Source organism: Dromiciops gliroides, chromosome 3, assembly GCF_019393635.1.
Source record: "Dromiciops gliroides isolate mDroGli1 chromosome 3, mDroGli1.pri, whole genome shotgun sequence".
Classification (NCBI taxonomy): domain Eukaryota; kingdom Metazoa; phylum Chordata; class Mammalia; order Microbiotheria; family Microbiotheriidae; genus Dromiciops; species Dromiciops gliroides.
This window is the reverse complement of record NC_057863.1, coordinates 398,561,834-398,580,413: the sequence shown is the minus strand read 5'-3', so window position 1 is coordinate 398,580,413 and position 18,580 is coordinate 398,561,834. Positions and strand designations below refer to the sequence as shown.

At 36.2% G+C, this 18,580-nt stretch overlaps 1 protein-coding gene across 2 annotated transcripts in view; it reads left to right on the top strand.

The window, feature by feature from the left end:
- Positions 1–18,580, top strand: part of MAP3K2 (mitogen-activated protein kinase kinase kinase 2) — a 90,850-nt gene that overhangs the window by 18,019 nt on the left and 54,251 nt on the right. Inside the window, exon 2 of one of the 2 annotated variants that reach the window (XM_043997533.1) lies at positions 13,688–13,753. The exons of the other annotated variant lie outside the window; for it this stretch is intronic. Within the exon in view, the coding sequence (XP_043853468.1) occupies positions 13,750–13,753 (4 nt within the window). The 5' untranslated portion in view covers positions 13,688–13,749. The remainder of the gene's footprint in view (positions 1–13,687; positions 13,754–18,580) is intronic. 2 annotated transcript variants of the gene reach the window in all.

Genomic DNA, 18,580 nt, shown 5'->3' with positions numbered 1-18,580 from the left:
TAGGATCAATAAATCCATTACAGTTATACTTCATAAGGATTTTGCAAACAGCTTTTCGGAGTGGTTTATTTCTTTTGCAGTTAGTTGGATGATAGTATTTTTTATCAATTGGGGTACTTTGCAGACTACCCTGTGGTAAAGGAAGGAAATAAGCATTTATTAAGCACCTATATGTAGCTGATACTGTGATAAGCACTTAACAAATATTATGTCTTTTTATCCTGAGAGGAACTTTAGGGGCCATGTGCTGTTATATTTTATAGTTAAGAAAACTGAGGCAGACAGAATTGAAATGACTTGACCAGGGTCACACAGTTAATAAATGTCTGATGCTGGAATTGAATTCAGGTCTTCCTGTGACTCTATATACAGCACTCTTTCTACTTTTCCACTTAGGTGCCTTTAAAGGGCTTAGGCCTTAAGTTGGTTTGAGGTAATTTAATTTCTTACTTTTTTAATGTTTGATAAAGTAGAAATTAGAGGAAACTGAGGTCCAGAGAAGTTAAGTGACTTGTCAGAAATCACACAGAATCATAACTTGAAGTTTGAAAGGGGTCTCAGTGGCCACCTAGAATAGTGTTTTCCAATTGTTTACAGATATTAATCTTTGGGAAATTGGAATAAGAAATTAGAATTCTTAGGAATTCCTGAAATTATGTTATTCTGTATTTTTCAAAACATTTTATGTATGCATTTTAAATAATATTGTGTCTATAATTTAAAAACAAGTAATTTTTTAATGATTATTATCCTAAAAATTTCAAAGGTTTCCTATTAAAAATAAAATAAGTGCAGTTTCTTCATGAAATATATTATGAAAGTAATATAAAACCTTTGGCAATAAGCTAATTTCCTTTTTATTAAAATACTTCAAATATTTTTTATTTTACTCATTATTATGGACATCTTAAAATTTGGGGTGGGGTGGGGCAATGAGGGTCAAGTGACTTGCCCAGGGTCACACAGCTAGCAAGTGTCAAGTGTCTGAGGCCAGATTTGAACTCAGGTACTCCCGAATCCAGGGCCGATATTTTATCCACTTTGCCACCTAGCTGCCCCCCAAATTTTTATTTTAACAAATTAGAAATAACTGATAGTGAATATTCAAATACTGGAAAATTCCATCAAACAGTATTGAGTAATATTCATATAACATAATATTCAGATCTCCCAATAATGTTAATTGTAGTACAGATAGCACTACATTAATAGCACAAGATTTTGAAATTTAATTTTGCTTCCAAAACTTATTTCTTCAAATACTACTCACGGGATTTGTATAAAGTATACTATGCACATAAACTTACTAATATTTATTTTATGTACAGGAGTGACTCACCATTAGCAGCAGACAGGGCCACGAACATACACTTATAATGTGGCAACAGTTACAAGCAACACTGACTGATTAGATTGTGACCACTTCTCTCCTATGTATTCTTGTCTTGGTTCCTGGAAATATTGACCTCAGCTTTCAACTCTGCAGGTCACTGTTTTCTGCTTTTGATTTTGACTTTATGTCAGAGTTTTCCTTCAAACGTAACATATCTGTGTTGACTGCTAAGCTTTAATTCTTGTCACATTTTATTTTTTTGGCAGGTCAGTGAGGGTTAAGTGACTTGCCTAGAGTCACACAGCTAGTAAGTGTCAAGTGTCTGAGGCCACATTTGAACTCAGGTCCTCCTCAATCCACGGCCAGTGCTTTATTCATTGCGCCACCTAGCTGCCCCTAACCTTTAATTCTTTTTTTTTTTTTTTTTTTTTTTTTTAGTGAGGCAATGGGGGTTTATGTCCAGGGTCACACAGCTAGTAATTGTCAAGTGTCTGAGGCCAGACTTGAACTCAGGTCCTCCTGACTCCAGGGCTGGTGCCCTATCCACTGCGCCACCTAGCTGCCCCATAAGCTTTAATTCTTATAGGAGAATCATAATACTTTTTCTTGATTTCTCAACTGATTTTTCTTAGCATTCAGGATTCAGAAAAATCTAATTTTGTTGGAAAAAGTAAAAAAGGAATTCCTATATAGAAAAACTAATCTCAACTAATCAATACACAGAAGAAACCCTTCCTATGACAGACCCAACAAGTGGTTTTCTTGTTGTATTGCAATAAACCCAATAAGTGATTTTCTAATGTCTACTTGAAGCGACTTCCAAAGAGCAGAAATCCTACTATTATTTCAAAGCAGCTAGTTCCATTTTTAGACAGTTTTAATTGTTATGAAGTTTTTCAAGACATTAAACCTAAATTTGTCTCTCCAACTTCTATTTATTCCTCCTAGATCTGCTTTCTGGAGCCAAACAGAAAAACTCTTTAATCCCTCTTCCAAAGACAGACCTTCTTATAGTTGAAGACAGTTGTCATAATTCCCTTAGGTCTTCTCTTACCCAAACTAAATATCCCCAATTCCTTCAACTCATTATCATATACTAAAAACCCTTGACCATTCCGGTCACTGTCTTTTGGACATTCCAGCATATCAGTATGCTTCTTAAATTGTGTCATTTAGAACCAAATAAGGGGCTTTCAAGGGTTGGCAAACCACCTGTTTTTCTATGGCCCTCCAGCCGAGAATGGTTTTTATATTTATAAATAAAGTTTATTATACTTAAAAATATAACAGCCATTCTTAGCTCACTGACCATATTTAAAAAAAAAAAAAAAAGGTTGAGGAGAAGGACTTGGCCCCTGGCTAGAGATTGTTGACCCTCTGCTCTAGATAGAGTTTGATGAGGAGAGTATACATTGAAACGATCACCTCCCTATTGCTGGGAGGTCAGCAGATTTGAATCTAGGTTCTCTTCTAACCCTGTGCTTTTCCCACTATACAGCCTGCCTCCATCCTTTATCTGAGAGGCATGCAATTTTCTTAAGACCCCTGCAGATTTTTATTTATGTGTGTGTGTGTGTGTGTGTGTGTGTGTGTGTGTGTGTGTGTGTGTGTGTGTGTGTGTATAAAGAAAGAAAGTCTTTATAGGCGACTTCAGAAGCATTCTCTTTTTTCTCTCAGTACCTTAGACAGACTTCTTTTTAGACTGTATAAGCTTCAGTTCTTCCTAGCTTGGAAATTTTAGAATCCTTTTAATTTTCAAAAAGACCTTACTCAATTGTCATTTAACTAAAATATTATCATATATACTGGTACATCTTGGCTCACCCACTCTTTGGGATTTTCTGTACTACTTTTACCTCCTGTTCACATAGATCATAGTTAACTAAACATCTTATACTTTCCATTACTTAAAAGAAACTATGCACTTGAAAATATTTCCTATTTCATTTCACATTTAAAACGTAAAAAGAAAAAAGATTGTGACTTACTTGGATTATGTTTGATAATTTCTATAGTATACTTGAGTATATCAGCCCAACCCTGCCCTCTCCATTGAGAATGAAAAACAAGACCCCTGTTAGAAATGTGTATAGTCAATCAAAACATTTCTGCTTTGGGCGTTTCCCAAAAAAAAGCCTCACTCTTCACTGAGTCCTTGCCTCCATTACTGCAGTAGCCTACTTGTGGGTCTTCCTGTAGTGGGTTCTTTGCCCACTCCAGTCCATCCTCTATTCAGCCACTATATTAAGTGATTTTTCTAAAGTGCAGGTCTGATTCTATCTCCCCCCCTCTCATTGGCATTCAAAGCTCCCCATATCCTAGCCATCTCCTACCTTTCCATTCCTCTTACACCTTACACCCTACTCCCTGACAGGTACTCTTTTATCCTGTAACATTGGCCTTCTGACTATTCTGTTAACAAGATACTCAGTCTCTCAGATACAGGCACTTTCTCTGGCTGTCCTCATTCCTGGAACACTCCACTCTGACTATTGACCTCTGTGACTTTCTTTTTTGTTGTTGGTGTTGAGTCATTTTTTAGTCATGTCTGACTCTTGGTGACCCCATTTGGGGTTTTCTTGGCAAAGATACTGAAGTGGTTTGCCATTTCATTCTCCAGCTTTTAGTCCCAACTAAAACCCCACCTTCTATAGAAAACCTTCCCCAACCTCTCTTAATTCCAGTGCTTTCCATCTGTTAATTATCTCCTCTTTATCATATCTATCTATTTATCTATTGTGCATTGTTTATATTTGTTTGCATATTGTCTCCATTAGATTATAAATTCCTTCTTTTGCTTCTTTCTGTAAATTCTGTGCTTAGCATTGTGCCTGGCACATAGTAGGTGCTTAATGTTGATTGGTTGATTTTGTATATTTTTTACTATAACATTTAATAAAATAAACTTGGAAGATGTTTAATATAATAAATATAAAAACTAAATTTTTATTTTGGATTTTATTTGAACAGAAGTTTACATTATTTTCTTGATACCATGTAACTTATCTCATTTCTAATTTTTATAGCCAAAAAAAATTTTTAATACATTTAAAATAGTCTTAAATTTGATTCTGCATTGAATTTTTCCTATATTTTGATTTAAAATTACAAAGTGGAAATGTCAACACAAATACATGGTAGAAAATGAAAGGATTTTACAAGCTCTTTTGCTGAGAAATGGAAATACTTTTTTCCCGTTTTTTTTTTTTTTTTAGTTTTCAACATTTGTTTAGATAAGATTTCAAATTTCAAATTTTTCTCCCTCCCTCCCCCCCCCTCCCCTAGACAGCAGGTAATCTGATATAGGTGTGTATATATATATATATAAAACATTAAACATATTTCTGCATTTGTCATGTTATACGAGAAGAGTCAGAGCAAAAAGGAAAAACCTCAAAAAAGAAAAACAGCAGCACCAGAAACAAAAGAAATAGTATGGTGAAATGGAAATACTTTTAAAATTTTTTAGTCAAAAATGTATACGGCTCTAGTTTTTAAAAATATTTGTAGTCCAGAATCTGTTCATAAATAAGTTAAATTTTCTTTTTCATCTATTGTCAGTTCATTGGAGATATGGCATATCAAATGAATTGTAAATCTAATTTAATTTTAATTTATTGGAAGCTCCGAGACAGTAGTCATTGAAAGTCACCATTTTCTTTCTTGACAACCTGATCCAAAGATACTTCATTCTCTGATAAGAAATAATGTAATATCACAAAGCACTCGGTACTGTTCTCAATTGTGTGGTTCCAAAATGTAAGTTTTTTACCTTGTCTTCAATGTTGAATATGTTTGTATTTGCACCCTATAGTGGTGTGTTGAGTTTGTTAATTTTTGAAAAGATATCTGTTAAATATGCCAATCTTTGTAGACTTATGATATAACCTATACATTCAGTGAAGAAAACTGACTCTTCTCTCAATGCAAATAAATGAGTAATAACTCCCATGGAAAAGCTACCTAACATTAGAAATCTAACATCCTTACTGCCTGTTTCTCTGCATAAAATAGTAAACTATAGTTGCACTATAGTGAAACCAATTTATTTGTTTTCTTTCAAAGTATTAATTAGATTAAAAATATCTTCCCCAATTGATATGTTCTGTTAACTGATGACACAATAGCACATTCTCTCCCATTACCTTCATGAAGATATCTTATATATACAATTAAAATGGGTAGGTTATATCAGCTGTCTCATCTAATTGCAAAGCATAAATATCACTTTTTGGAATTATTCATCATTGAACACATGTATCCCATGAAACAATGTATTGTTAGAAATGATTATCATCTCTACCTTAACAAAATCATCTTCAAACTTAGATGTGACAATTGCATTGGCACATGGCAGAATTAATTTTTCTGCAATAATATGAACTTTCCAATTTTTTACAATTCGATAACAATAAATAGATTTAGTCACTTTTCTGTCTTGTTTATTCACAAAAATAAGTGAGTCAATATTATGTATTTTCATATCTTATTCTTTCCACTTAAAAAATCAACAGGCTTATCAATGTAGCTTTCAGATACTTTCTCTTCTACCACAGGCACACTGGCTACACTCTCACAAAAACTCTACTGAACAACTGACCAGTATTGCTAACCAGTTTGTTTGAAAATATGCCATATAGAAGAATAGCAACATAACTGAAGGATGAGTTTAAATCAGAAAACAGCCTTAATAGTTCAGTGAGAGATAATATAAGGTTTATTTCTGCAGAACATTTGTGATGTTCCATGATGGTTTTAGGGTGGCTTGTAGTGTACATGTCCTGTTAATATGTTTTTTAAATAGCCTGACATTTGCACTGTAAGGACACAGATGTTTATAATATCTTGATCACATGGTTACGCAGCTGATGAAGTACTATTACAGGATAACAGGAGAATGAGGCAGCTACTCTGATGCAGTGTACAGAATATAAATGAGGGTATGTGCATGCATGTGTCTCTCTGTTGGGAATCAGTTTGTGCTCAAATGTCGAACCCTTGTGGTAGTTTGGAAACAATTTGTTGATAGGTGAGAAACTTCAAGAACACATTGTGCTTAGAAGCAGCAGTTTAATGTAATCACTGCAAATACCAAGATCATTGTACTCAGGATCATGATGGTTTTAAATCACTGTTAAAAAAATAACCTATAATGCTTTAAACATTCATATGTGTGTTGTCAGAGAGGAAAAAATATATTTGTAACATAACTGAGCGATCATTTGCTGCTTAAGTCACCATTAAATAATTGTTAACACCAAGTTCTTAGGGGTTCAGGAACCATTGGCCTAAAGTTTTTTCCTTAGCCAATTGTTAAAGATTGTTCTTCCTTAAGCTTCTGAGCCAACACATAGAAGCCTAAACTAGCAGTGGTGGCTCATCCTTTCACAGCCTCAGAGAATTGTCGATAGTAAATCAGTAAACATTAATTAAGAACCTACTGTGTGCCAGGCACTATGCTAAGTGTTGGGAATACAAAGAAAGGCAAAAGTGCAGGATGCCCTGTTGATCGTTCTTTAATTTTTAGGCAAAGAGACTGGTGAGTGGAAATGTTTAGTGCTGCTTAGAAGTTTAAGAATACTTTGGTTTCCATGAACCAAGGTGACCTTTAACTATATATTTATTGAAAATGGCTAAGAGCAGTTTAAAAAATATATTTTTTAAAAGGTCTAAATAAACCTTGACTTAAAGTATTTTAAGCGTGTCAGCATCCTTTAGCTTTTTGGGGGGGGAGCAGGGCAATGAGGGTTAAGTGACTTGCCCAGGGTCACACAGTTAGTTAAGTGTCAAGTGTCTGAGGCTGGATTTGAACTCAGGTCCTCCTGAATCCAAGGCCAGTGCTTTATTCACTGCACCATCTAGCTGCCCCATCCTTTAGCTTTTTAGTATTTTCTCTTTAGTAAGATGATGAAGGTTGTAAATCAATTCAAGTAACATTTATCAGTTACTTCTGTGTACCTGAGAAATACTAAAGATGATACAAAATTTATGTAAGATATGGTCCCTTCCTCCATGGAACTTTTAACATGGTTAGAGGTATAATCATGAACAAAAAACCATAATAAGAAATGTAAAGTACTGTATGAAGTTGAAGGAGGACTTCAAGTAAGGCTTCATAGAGGAGGTAACATTTCATTTGAGATCAAAGGACAGGGTGGAACTCAGCAGGCCAAAAGGGGAAATGAGGGAAAAAAGGGATAGAAAACAGTGAGCAAAGGCATTGAAAGAAGGGAGCATAACACTAAATTTGGAATAGATGGTTGAATATTATAGATATAATAATACCTTAACATTTTATAAAAACTTTCTGCTACCTTTTTCTTTTACATTACATTGATTTCCAAATAGATCTGTTCCTCAGCCCCTACCCATCTATCCTTCCCTTGCATCAAAAATTAAAAAACAAAATAGGTCTTAACTCTTGACATTGATCTATCTTCTGGGAAACAAGGCATTCTGAGTTAGCTAAACACAAGGGAGCAACTGATAGCCTAGATAGCTGTATCAGTAATCTGTCCTTTGCAAAGTGAGATGTAACCTTAGATTGTGGCTATCACAAGTGAGGTGGTTAGTTAATGTCCTCTGAAACTCGTTTCTTTAACAATTCCTTCTACTTTCCCTCTTTGACACTTGTCTTGCAGAGTGAATAGGGAATCATAGAATCTCAGTAATTTAGGACTTCAGAGGTCATCTAAGAAATGGGATCCAGGGAAGTTCTGGGTCACATGAGCAACAAGATGGCAGACTAAACATTTTCTCCAATCTCTCAGATTTCTACAAAACAGAAACTGTGTGCCAAAGATAAAGCAATTTCAATTGTTTCCATGGTCTGGGACACCCAGAATGTAAAAAAACAAAACACTGACTAGGGTAGGTAGAGGGGGGAAACCAACTTTTACATCATAAGCAGATGAGTGTCATCCTTTGCTTTGACCTGCAGTGAGGCAGAAATAACTACATCCTAAGACAAATTATGTCATTTATAGATAGCACTGATTGTTAGGATGTCTTTCTTTTTACATGAAACAAAGATTTGCCTTTTTGAAACTTAGGATCATAGGTTCTTAGATTCAGTACTGGAAGAGACCTTAGAAATTATGTCTTTTAAAAGAAAGGAAGAGCACCGACCCTGGAGTCAGGAGTACCTGAGTTCAAATCCGGCCTCAGATACTTAACACTTACTAGCTGTGTGACCCTGGGCAAGTCACTTAACCCCAATTGCCTCACTAAAAATTAAAAAATAAATAAATAAATAAATAAAAGGAAGGAAGGGAGAGAGAGAGAGAGTCTACTGTCATCTCTTTATTTTAGAGATAAGGAACTCATTCCCAAAGAGGGTAAGTAATTTCCCAAAGGTCACATAGGTGGTAGAGCAAAGATTCTAACCAAGGAGCTCAGATTTCCTCTGGTTGCAAATCTGGCATGCTTTTCATTGCACCATGTGTTTCTTGTTCCTATTTCTGCCTTCTAGGGCAAAGAGAACAAACCCAATCATATTTCCACATGATAGCCAGCCCTTTAAATACTTAAAGATAGCTGTTATGACCCCTTTGAGGCGTCATTTCTTCCATTTGACTATAACATGGCAGAAACTTGAAGCCCTATAACCTAGTGCTGTTGTTTGGATTCTTATTGTGAGATTCATGAATTTTTTTAATATTGCGGTAACATTTCAATACAATTATGTTCTGTTGTAATCCTATGTATTTTATTTTATGCATTTAAAAACATTATTTTTGTCCAAAGGCCTTACCAGACTGACAATGGGGTCCATGACACAGAAATGAATAATTCCTGCTCTGGACTCTATCTTACTAATAGGTGGTGCAGTGGATAAAGCATTGGCCCTGGAGTCAGGAGGACCTGAGTTCAAATCTCACCTCAGACACATACCAGTTGTGTGACCCTGGGCAAGTCACTTAACCCCAATTGCCTTTAAACATCCATGGCCATCTCCAGGTGTCCTGATGTAAATCTTGCCACTGAACCCAGATGGCTGTGGAAGAAAAAGTGAGGCTGGTGACTTTGTTGCACAGCCTTCCTTCATTGAAATCCATTTCATTGCAAGTCTTGACATCACCCTGATGTCATGGTCCTCTGTGAAAATGAAGGACAAATAACAACAGCAATATTGTTCCTCACCCCCAACCCCTATTTTATCCATCCCTTTGAACAAAATAAATAATTGGTTTTCCATGTATGAGGAATAATAAGAGCACCAGTTTGATTGGACCAGAGGGAGCATGATAAAAAAGGGGGTATGTAATAAGTTGGAAAAAAAAATTTTGGACCAGGTTTTAAGGGGCCTTAAATACCAAATAGAGGAGTTTTTTTTTTTCCTAGAGGCAATAGGGAGGCACTGGACTTTATTGGATAATGACTAGAGGGATTGGTGGGATATAATCAAAACTTTTTAAGGTTGGGAGACTCTTACATGTTTCTAAATGGCAAGGAAGGTATTGGTGATAGATATAGATTCAAGATGGGAAGGGGAGGTGATTGTGGGCACAGTCTGTAGGTGAAGACAGGAAGAAATGGGATCAGGGGACTTCCATTTGAAGTGAGCAACAAGATGTCAGACTAGACATTTTCTCCAATCTCCCCAACCTCTCAAACCTCTCCAAAAAAGAAGTTTTGAGCCAAAGATAAATTAATTTCAGGTGTTTCCATGATCTAGGACCGTCAGGATCCAAAAGAAGGTTAAAGCAAAACAAAACCCAAGAACTGATGCTCACTGACCCTGACTTCTCTCAGCACCTCTCCCCTGCCTCCCTCACTAATAGGAGCAGGGTTACAAGAGTAGATCCAAGAACACAACAAAGGCTTTACCTCATTATCCCCTCCCTCTTTCCAGTGCCACAAAAACCCTGGATCCAGGTCGTGGAAGTTTCCTCAGGCCTTGACAGCCATCTTGGCCACAGCTCTTAAGGAGCAGATGCCTCCCAGGGGCTCTGCAAAGTTCTGAACTGCCAGTGCAAGGCGGAAGAACTAAGAAACAGGGAGTGAAACAAGTCACTGGGACTGGACACACTTGTGTGTGGGGAGCTGTGCAGCATTCCACAGAGCCTAAGGGAAAGAGCACAGCATTCAGCTGTGGTCATTTCTGACCATCCAAAAGTCATTTGGGGGTGGGGAAAAGGATTAAAAAGAGTACAGCAGAGAACAAAAAAAATTTTTAAGGAAGCACAGAAAATCAGGCTTGCTTTGAAAATGATGTGCTGTATTTATTACATACTTAAAAAAAAAAAAAGTAAACTGAGGGAGCAGCTAGGTGGCACAGTGGATAGAGTACCAGCCCTGGATTCAGGAGGACCTGAGTTCAAATCTGGCCTCAGACCCTTGACACTTACTAGTTGTGTGACCTTGGGCAAGTCACTTAACCCTCATTGCCCCAGTTTTAAATTGTGCTTTGTACATGGAAATGTTTCCCTTTTTTGTCTTTTTGTATTGAAGTTCAAAATGAATAAAATTTTTAAAAACAAAAAAAAGAATGAGAAATAAATGGAACAGACTAAACAAGGGAGATTCAGAAACAATATAACTCAATAATACAGTGTTTGATAAAGCAGAAAAAAGTTATCTAGGGAAATTTCTTATTTGATTAAAACAAGAAGGCAATCTAGCAAAAAGTAGGCTTAGACCAATACCTTACACCACACACCACAATATATTCTAAATGAATATGTGACCTTAATATTAAAGGTTATACTGTTTCTTAAAATGAGAAGAAAAACATCCTATACCTCTCACAGCCATGGTAAGAGATGTATTCTGAACCAAACAAAAGATAATAAAAGCAATTACAAAAGAAAACGTATAACTTTGATTACTTGAAACTGAAAAGATTTTGTATAAACAGCATTAATGTATCTAGGATAAGAAGGGAAGTGGTTGAAGGGGAAAAACAGCTTTGTATCAGATTTCTCTGAAAAGGGTTTGGTATTCAAGTTATATAAAACACATAACACGCGTGTGCACACACATAGCCATTCCCCAAAAGATAAATGGTCAAAGGATATGAACAGTTCTCAAAAGAACTGCAAAGTATTCACACCCAAATGAATAAATGTTCCAGATTTTTAATTTAAAAAATTCAAATCAAAACAACCCTAGGATTTCACCTCACATCCTACAAATTGGCAAAAAAAAAAAAAAAAAGTCAGCATTCAACATTGGAGGGGCTATGGGAAGATATGCATACTAATACATTTTTGGTGAAGCATTTTGGGAAGTAATTTAGAATTATGTAAATAAAGTGACTAAAATGTCCATACTCTTTGAACCAGAGACTCTGTTATTGGGCTTATACCACAAGGAAGACAATGATTTAAAAAAAAAAAAAGTCCCCATATATGCCTGAATATTTGTAGCAACACTTTTTGTGATAGTTAATAATTGGAAACAAATTATATGCCCATCAACTGGGGAATGGCTAAACAAATTGTAGTACATGAGTGTAATGGAATATTATTGTACTATGATAAATTATTTGTGATGAATACAGAGAAGCATAAAAAAATCTATATAACCTGATGCAGAATGAAGAAAACAATATACAAAATAACTACACCAAAGAGCGGTACACCAAAAAAATCAAACCTAAATATAACAAAATTATGAAGTACATGTGAGACTTGAATGAAGAGATATAAGGACACCCCCAACATACTCCTTAGTGGAGCTGGGAAGTTCATGGATGTTACATATTGCACATGTTTTCAGACTTTTTCATTGTGTCAGTTGTGCTGACTTTTTTTTCCTCTCCAAAAACAATGTTATTTTTCATATGTCATGACTTGAGGGGAGGGTGGGAGAGGATACATGGTATGCTATAGTAATGTAAGAAACAAAATATCATTAAAAACTTTTTACAAAAGAAATGGGAGCAATGCATATATAGACAGGTTGATTATGGTGAAGATATGGGCTACCTCATCATCATAAATCACAATAGGAAAGGCAGAAAAGAATAAAGTTTTGAAATACAGAGTGAGAGAGAAGAGGGTTTTATAACAAATGGTTTCTATTTTCTTTTTTTGCTTGTTTTTGGGGGGGTTTTTTGCGAGGCAGTTGGGGTTAAGTGACTTGCCCAGAGTCACACAACTAGTAAGTGTCAAGTGTCTGAGGCTGGATTTGAACTCAGATCCTCCTGACTCCAGGGCTGGTGCTCTATCCACTGTGCCACCTAGCTGCCCCCTCTATTTTCTATTAAAAGCATGAGGCTAGATGCTTATCTGAGAGGGTGGGTGGTGGGGAATGGTGGTATTGAGAATGTGAGGTGAGAATGGAAGGTTTGAAATAGCCATTGTGGAGAGAGCATGGTAGAGCATCAATTATGGATGAATCAAACTGTAATTAGGGACCATTTTAGTTTATGTTACATAAATTTGTAAAGGATCCAATTTGCTGAGTTGTTTGGCTTTCTGGCTCTATTCAGCAGCAAGTGATTAGGATAGGGCAAGTCAGACATAAGATGGAAGTAATTCAGGGTTGGTATTTGACAAGACAGGGATGGTGATAAGAGGGAAAGGGATTCAGTAGTAAAGGACATTGTAGAGTTTTGGTTTTTTTAAGGGTCAAGATTGGGAATAGAGAAAGTAAAGACAGTGGAGAGGCAATTTAGTAGAAAATTATTGAATGGACAAGAAGTTGTAAATTATGTTGAGGAAGAACAGATTTAGGAAAGATAAAATGGTATTTGATGCAAAGATATTTTTCCACTTGACAGTGTCTGGTGTTTGTTCCACTGAATGAAAAGAAAGGGAAATCAACAAGTATTTATTAAGTTCCTACTATGCGCCAGGCACTGTGCTAATAAGCACTTTACAGATTTTGTCTCATTTAATCCCCCGCCAGGTTACTACCTGGCGAGATAAGTGCTATTATGACCTCCATTTTATAGTTGAGGAAAATAAGGCAGTCAAGAGTGAAATGACTTGCCCAGAGCCACTCAACCAGTGTCTGAGGCTAGATTTGAACTCAAGTTTCTCTAGGTGATTTAGGTGACAGTAAATGAAGTGTTGGGCTTGAAATCAGGAAGGCATGTGTTGAGATTTTGATTCAGACACTGACTCTATAACGACAAATCACTTAAACATTTTAAGCTTCAGTTTCTTCATCTGTGAAATGGGGATAATATATGATAGTCCCTATCTTATAGGATTATGAGGATCAATGAGATAATATACTTAAAGTATATTGTAAATCTTAAAATACTATATAAATATTACCTATTATTTTAAATAAACATTTTTATTTATAGTTTTGAGTTTCAAATTCTGTCCCTCCATTTTCTCCCCCTCTATTATTTTTTAAAATATATAATTATTAAAATGTTTTTCCTCCTTTTTTAAGGGATTTAAAGAATGCTGATGGGAGACCCATTTTCCTAAAGAACAATTTGTCAATTTGCCACTATGGGTGAGTTTATACCAAAACCATTGCATGATTAATTTTAAATTAAAGGAATAAAATTCGAGGGGGGGGTTGCTATTAAGTGATTTTGAAAATTTGTTGTACAGAATTTTATCAAGTATTAGAATAATATATTAAATTGTATTGTAATTACTCAACAGATATTTACTGAATATTCCTGATGTCAGTCACTGTTGAATGCTTCTTATATTAGTACTAAAGGGAGATTTTTTTAAAAGTGAAAGAAATGTCCCTTGTGACCTAATTTGGAAAAGCCCCCCCACCCAAAAAAACCCCCACAAACAGGCATAAACAGTGCAGCTATGAAGACCATATTCCTAAGTACTGTGAGGAAATACTTGAGTCAAGGAGTAATTTAATTACTTAGACACTGGAAAAACATATGAAAAAGGAACTGTACAGCTTAAAATATAGAAACAGCAGTCTCCCAGCCAGAAAATAGAATATACTTAACAAGTGTAGAATGAGTAAGAATATATTTTCCTGGAGTTTTGTAAATCTAATCAGAAAGGTGTGAAGAGGAGAAAGAAAACTGCCTATATATATCCATCAACCCAGATACCATAGGGAATAGCTATAACATAGTATCAAAGGGAGAGCGCATCTTTAGCTCTACTCTCAACCAGAGTCCTGATGAAAGAGAGCGAGAACACCAGCCTTTCCCCCTCTTCCTCCCACAAGCAAACATCACTTCCTGATGCCAAAGAAAAGCCACATGGCCTTGCCCTCAGAGGCCTTCTCCTCATGGCGGAGCTTTCCTACAGTAAGTCTCCAGCAGTTGGTGTCATTCCAATTGTTACAGTCCCCCCTTTGTTTTTGTTTTTTTTTTCAAGAAACATGGGGTGTTTCCTTGATGAAACAGTCAAAAATAACAGAATATAATACCCTATGCCAGTAAGCAATATGGCGATCGCTCATGAACTGCCGCTTTGACACTGGCCTGCAGAGGGAGGGCCTCTGCAGAGAATATATATTACAGGGACAGCTAGGTAGTGCAGTGGATAGAGCACTGGCCCTGGATTCAGGAGAACCTGAGTTCAAATCCGGCCAATGACACTTGACATTTACTAGTTGTGTGACCCTGGGCAAGTCACTTAATCCCAATTGCCTCACCAAAAAAAAAAAAGAGAGAGAGAGAATACGTATTACAAATGGTATACATAACAACAAAATGGAATAAAAATCAACAAAACAAAACTGTTCATTCAAAGTCTTTGAAAGTCTTTTCTCAGATGGTTCTTGGGATGTCCTCTGGGTGTAGTCATGGAATGGAAGTCTTTTCAGGGCTTGATGCTGGTCATCAACCAGGAAAATTTCCTACAAAATTCAGTTTAACACAACTTTAAAATAGCTTTGTCAATAATCAAATCAAACAATGAGAGTTCTTAAAAACATGTCTAAGGAAATCCAGAATCTTAGTTGTTATACATGAAACGTATAATAAAACAAAAATGGAAATATTCTGTAAAATTTAATATTATGATAGTCCCCCCCTTGTGGAGGGTAAATTGAGAAGACAATTGCTGCAATATTAATTTTTTAAAATAATTTTTATCTTTGTTTCATCACTTTTTGCATCATCTGCCTAATTATCCCCATGCCATTATGAGAAATTAAAGAATCTAATATAATTGGTAACAGATGTCAAGGCCAAATCCAACACTGTATTTATCATGACACCTGAGATAATTATGGGGGTTACCATAAAAGAACAGAGAAATGATGGGATATGAGCATTCCCACATTGAGCAATATATACTGCTCATGCAGTATGCCAGGCTTAAAATAGGTGGATGGGATATACGTCCATGCCACCAAACATATTGGAAGGAAACTGAGTCAGACTTAATCAGATGCATGAGATTGAGATGTCCATGGCATCAGGCATAGAGATGGGGGCATAGAAGCCAGGTGTAGAATGAGATGGGTGGGATGAAAACTTCTAGCCATCTGTACAATATTGTGGGGGGAAAATTAAACCAAGAGAAACCAACCTCAACATTTGTCAAAAGCCATTCCCTCAGCCATACCTTGACTTCATGCATGTCTCCCCTCATATGACAGTTCAATGTCTGCTCTTGCATGGTATTCCTCTTATGATTGGATGGCATCTTGGCCAACTGGCATCTGATAACTCAGAATGAAGGCAATTAATGTCTTAAATGATAAATTCCCATAATCTAAGTCTCATATGCATTTAAAATTGAGGATGATAAATGATCGCAAAAAATGTGAATGTACCTTAACTCAAAATACAATATACAATAATTTCAAATAATACCTTTTTTTTTACTAAGTATAGAATTACTTTTGTGAAAAATCAGAACATATTTAAATACAAGTTAAAACACAACACAATCTTAAAACTTTTTTTTTGAAAAAAAGAAAAAACTTTTACAAATGTTCTCCCCCGGGCAGCTAGATGGCGCAGTGGATAAAGCACCAGCCCTGGATTCAGGAGGACCTGAGTTCAGATCTGGCTTCAGATACTTAACACTTACTAGCTGTGTGACCCTGGGCAAGTCACTTAACCCCAATTGCCTCACCAAAAAAAAAAAAAAACAAATGTTCTCCCCCCTTTTTTTTTTGAAATATGCTTATCAAAAATAATGCTTCTAGAATCAATTTACACTTGCCACAGCAACCAATTTGCTAGGGAAATAGAGTTTGATCAAATAATCAGTTGAGAGAAAAAAATAAAAAACAAACAACTCAGAATATGGGAGCACAATACTCCCAGAATTAATATTGTATTATGAAATCAAAACCATCTTGCATTGTTTCAAAATTAGATAGATGAATGAATAGAAGAAAATACATATGGAAGAATAAAAGACAATGAAATTCAAACTAAGGAAATCTAAATGAATATGAACTTAATATTAATAAGAGTATTACAAAATATAAACTTGATCACATGACTATAAAAAGCTTTTACAAATATTTTCTTTTTATTTTTTTAAAGCTAAGTATAAAATACAATCTCAAAAGCATGAAAATCTCTATAAAAATAAACCCATACTGGGGACAGCTAGGTGGTGCAGTGGATAGAGCACCAGCCCTGGATTCAGGAGGACCTGAGTTCAAATCCGGCCTCAGACACTTGACACTTACTAGCTGTGTGACCCTGGGCAAGTCACTTAACCCCAATTGCCTCACCAAAATAAATAAATAAATAAACGAACCCATACCATTAATTTCAAAAGGTAGATGTAATAGCATAGAAATCATATGTAACCTCTGAACTGACATTATTTCTCTGAGTGAATTTAGAACACTTTTGATTCCGATATCTAAAATCCCCAATACTAATATTAATACCTTGCTGCTTACTTCTACATTTCTGTAAAATATGTCTTCTTGAAATATGATTGTCATTTTTGTTCAGCTTAAGGTTGTCTTCTTTAACCCCTCTATATTGTCTGTCAGTCCTTTCATAATACAAATGCTTTATAAGGTTACTAATTAAAGACCGATTAACAATTAAAAGCTGATTAACAAAATTATGAACAAAATGAGCATATTTGGGATTTAAAGGGTTTTCCAAGGTTGGTTTGGGAGAACCACAGCAGGTCAAGTCAGAATCACAGCCAGGCTGGGGACGGGCTGAGGCTGACTGCTTCAGCAACTAAGTAGAAGCTGGTGGATTAGATCTTGTGACCTACCTCCCAGGCAGGGGGATCAAGGGGCTTGGCCATGGGAGGAGTAGGAGGTGGCATCAGAGGAGGGGGAGAAGGTAGGGGAGGGGGGTCAAACTCAGGCCTGATTTCCCCTTCTAGAGGCTCTGTCGTTGCCTCCAGGCATGCAAAATTAGAGCAACAATTAGTGTTAGAATTTGGAAAAGCTGCAGGAGTCAGAGGTTTCTCTGAAAAGGCATGGTTGGGAGAGCGGGGTATATCTATATTCCCTTGTGTGAGCACCTTGCTGGCTCTTCTAATAAAAATAAAAATAGAAAATCCACAAAAACAAAGCATTAACATGATCTTATCCCCTATTTGTCTGGTTAAATAGACTAAAATCAGAAATAGGGTACTTAGGAAGTTGAAAAAACCCATTTGAAAATCTAAATAGAAAAGAGCCGGTACTTGAGCAGTACTTTGGATTTAAAGGGACAGGGTAGGGGAAATTTCTCACCCAACAGGAAGATCAGAAGACGGAGATTCAGCTTTTTTCTTAGGGGTCAGCCATCTGTAAGGGGCTAAAATTCTAGCTAGTCTTTCTAAAATATCTAATGAGTGGTCACCAATAAATTGTAAGCTTTAGCAAGAGTTTAGACTTTTAAGCATTTATTAAGGAGAATAAGAATTTGGTGAAGAGAGAGAGAAAGGCCTAGATTCATCTGTCTATCAAAGGGAGAGCGCATCTTTAGCTCCACTCTCAACCAGAGTTCTGACGAAAGAGAGGGAGAGCACCAGCCTCACCCCCTCTTCCTCTCACAAGCAAACATCACTTCCTGACGCCAAAGAAAAGCCGCATGGCCTTGCCCTCAGAGGCCTCCTCATGGCGGAGCTTTCCTACAGTGTCTCCAGCAGGTGGCGTCGTCACAATAGGAAAAACAGCATTGAGACACCTAGATGTAGACAGAAAAAATTCAAGCAAGAGATTTGAACCCAGAGCTTCCTGTCTCAAAGTCCAACATTCTATCCATGATATTACACTGTTTTTTTATTCCATATTAAGAAGATTTATTTATGTACTCAGGAAATCTAGGAACCAGAGTTGGGAAATAGTAAAGAGCTTTTGGGTGAAAATAAGTAAGAATTTTGTAATGGTAATAAATTGCAGATGCCACCTGGACAAAAAGAGGAAATA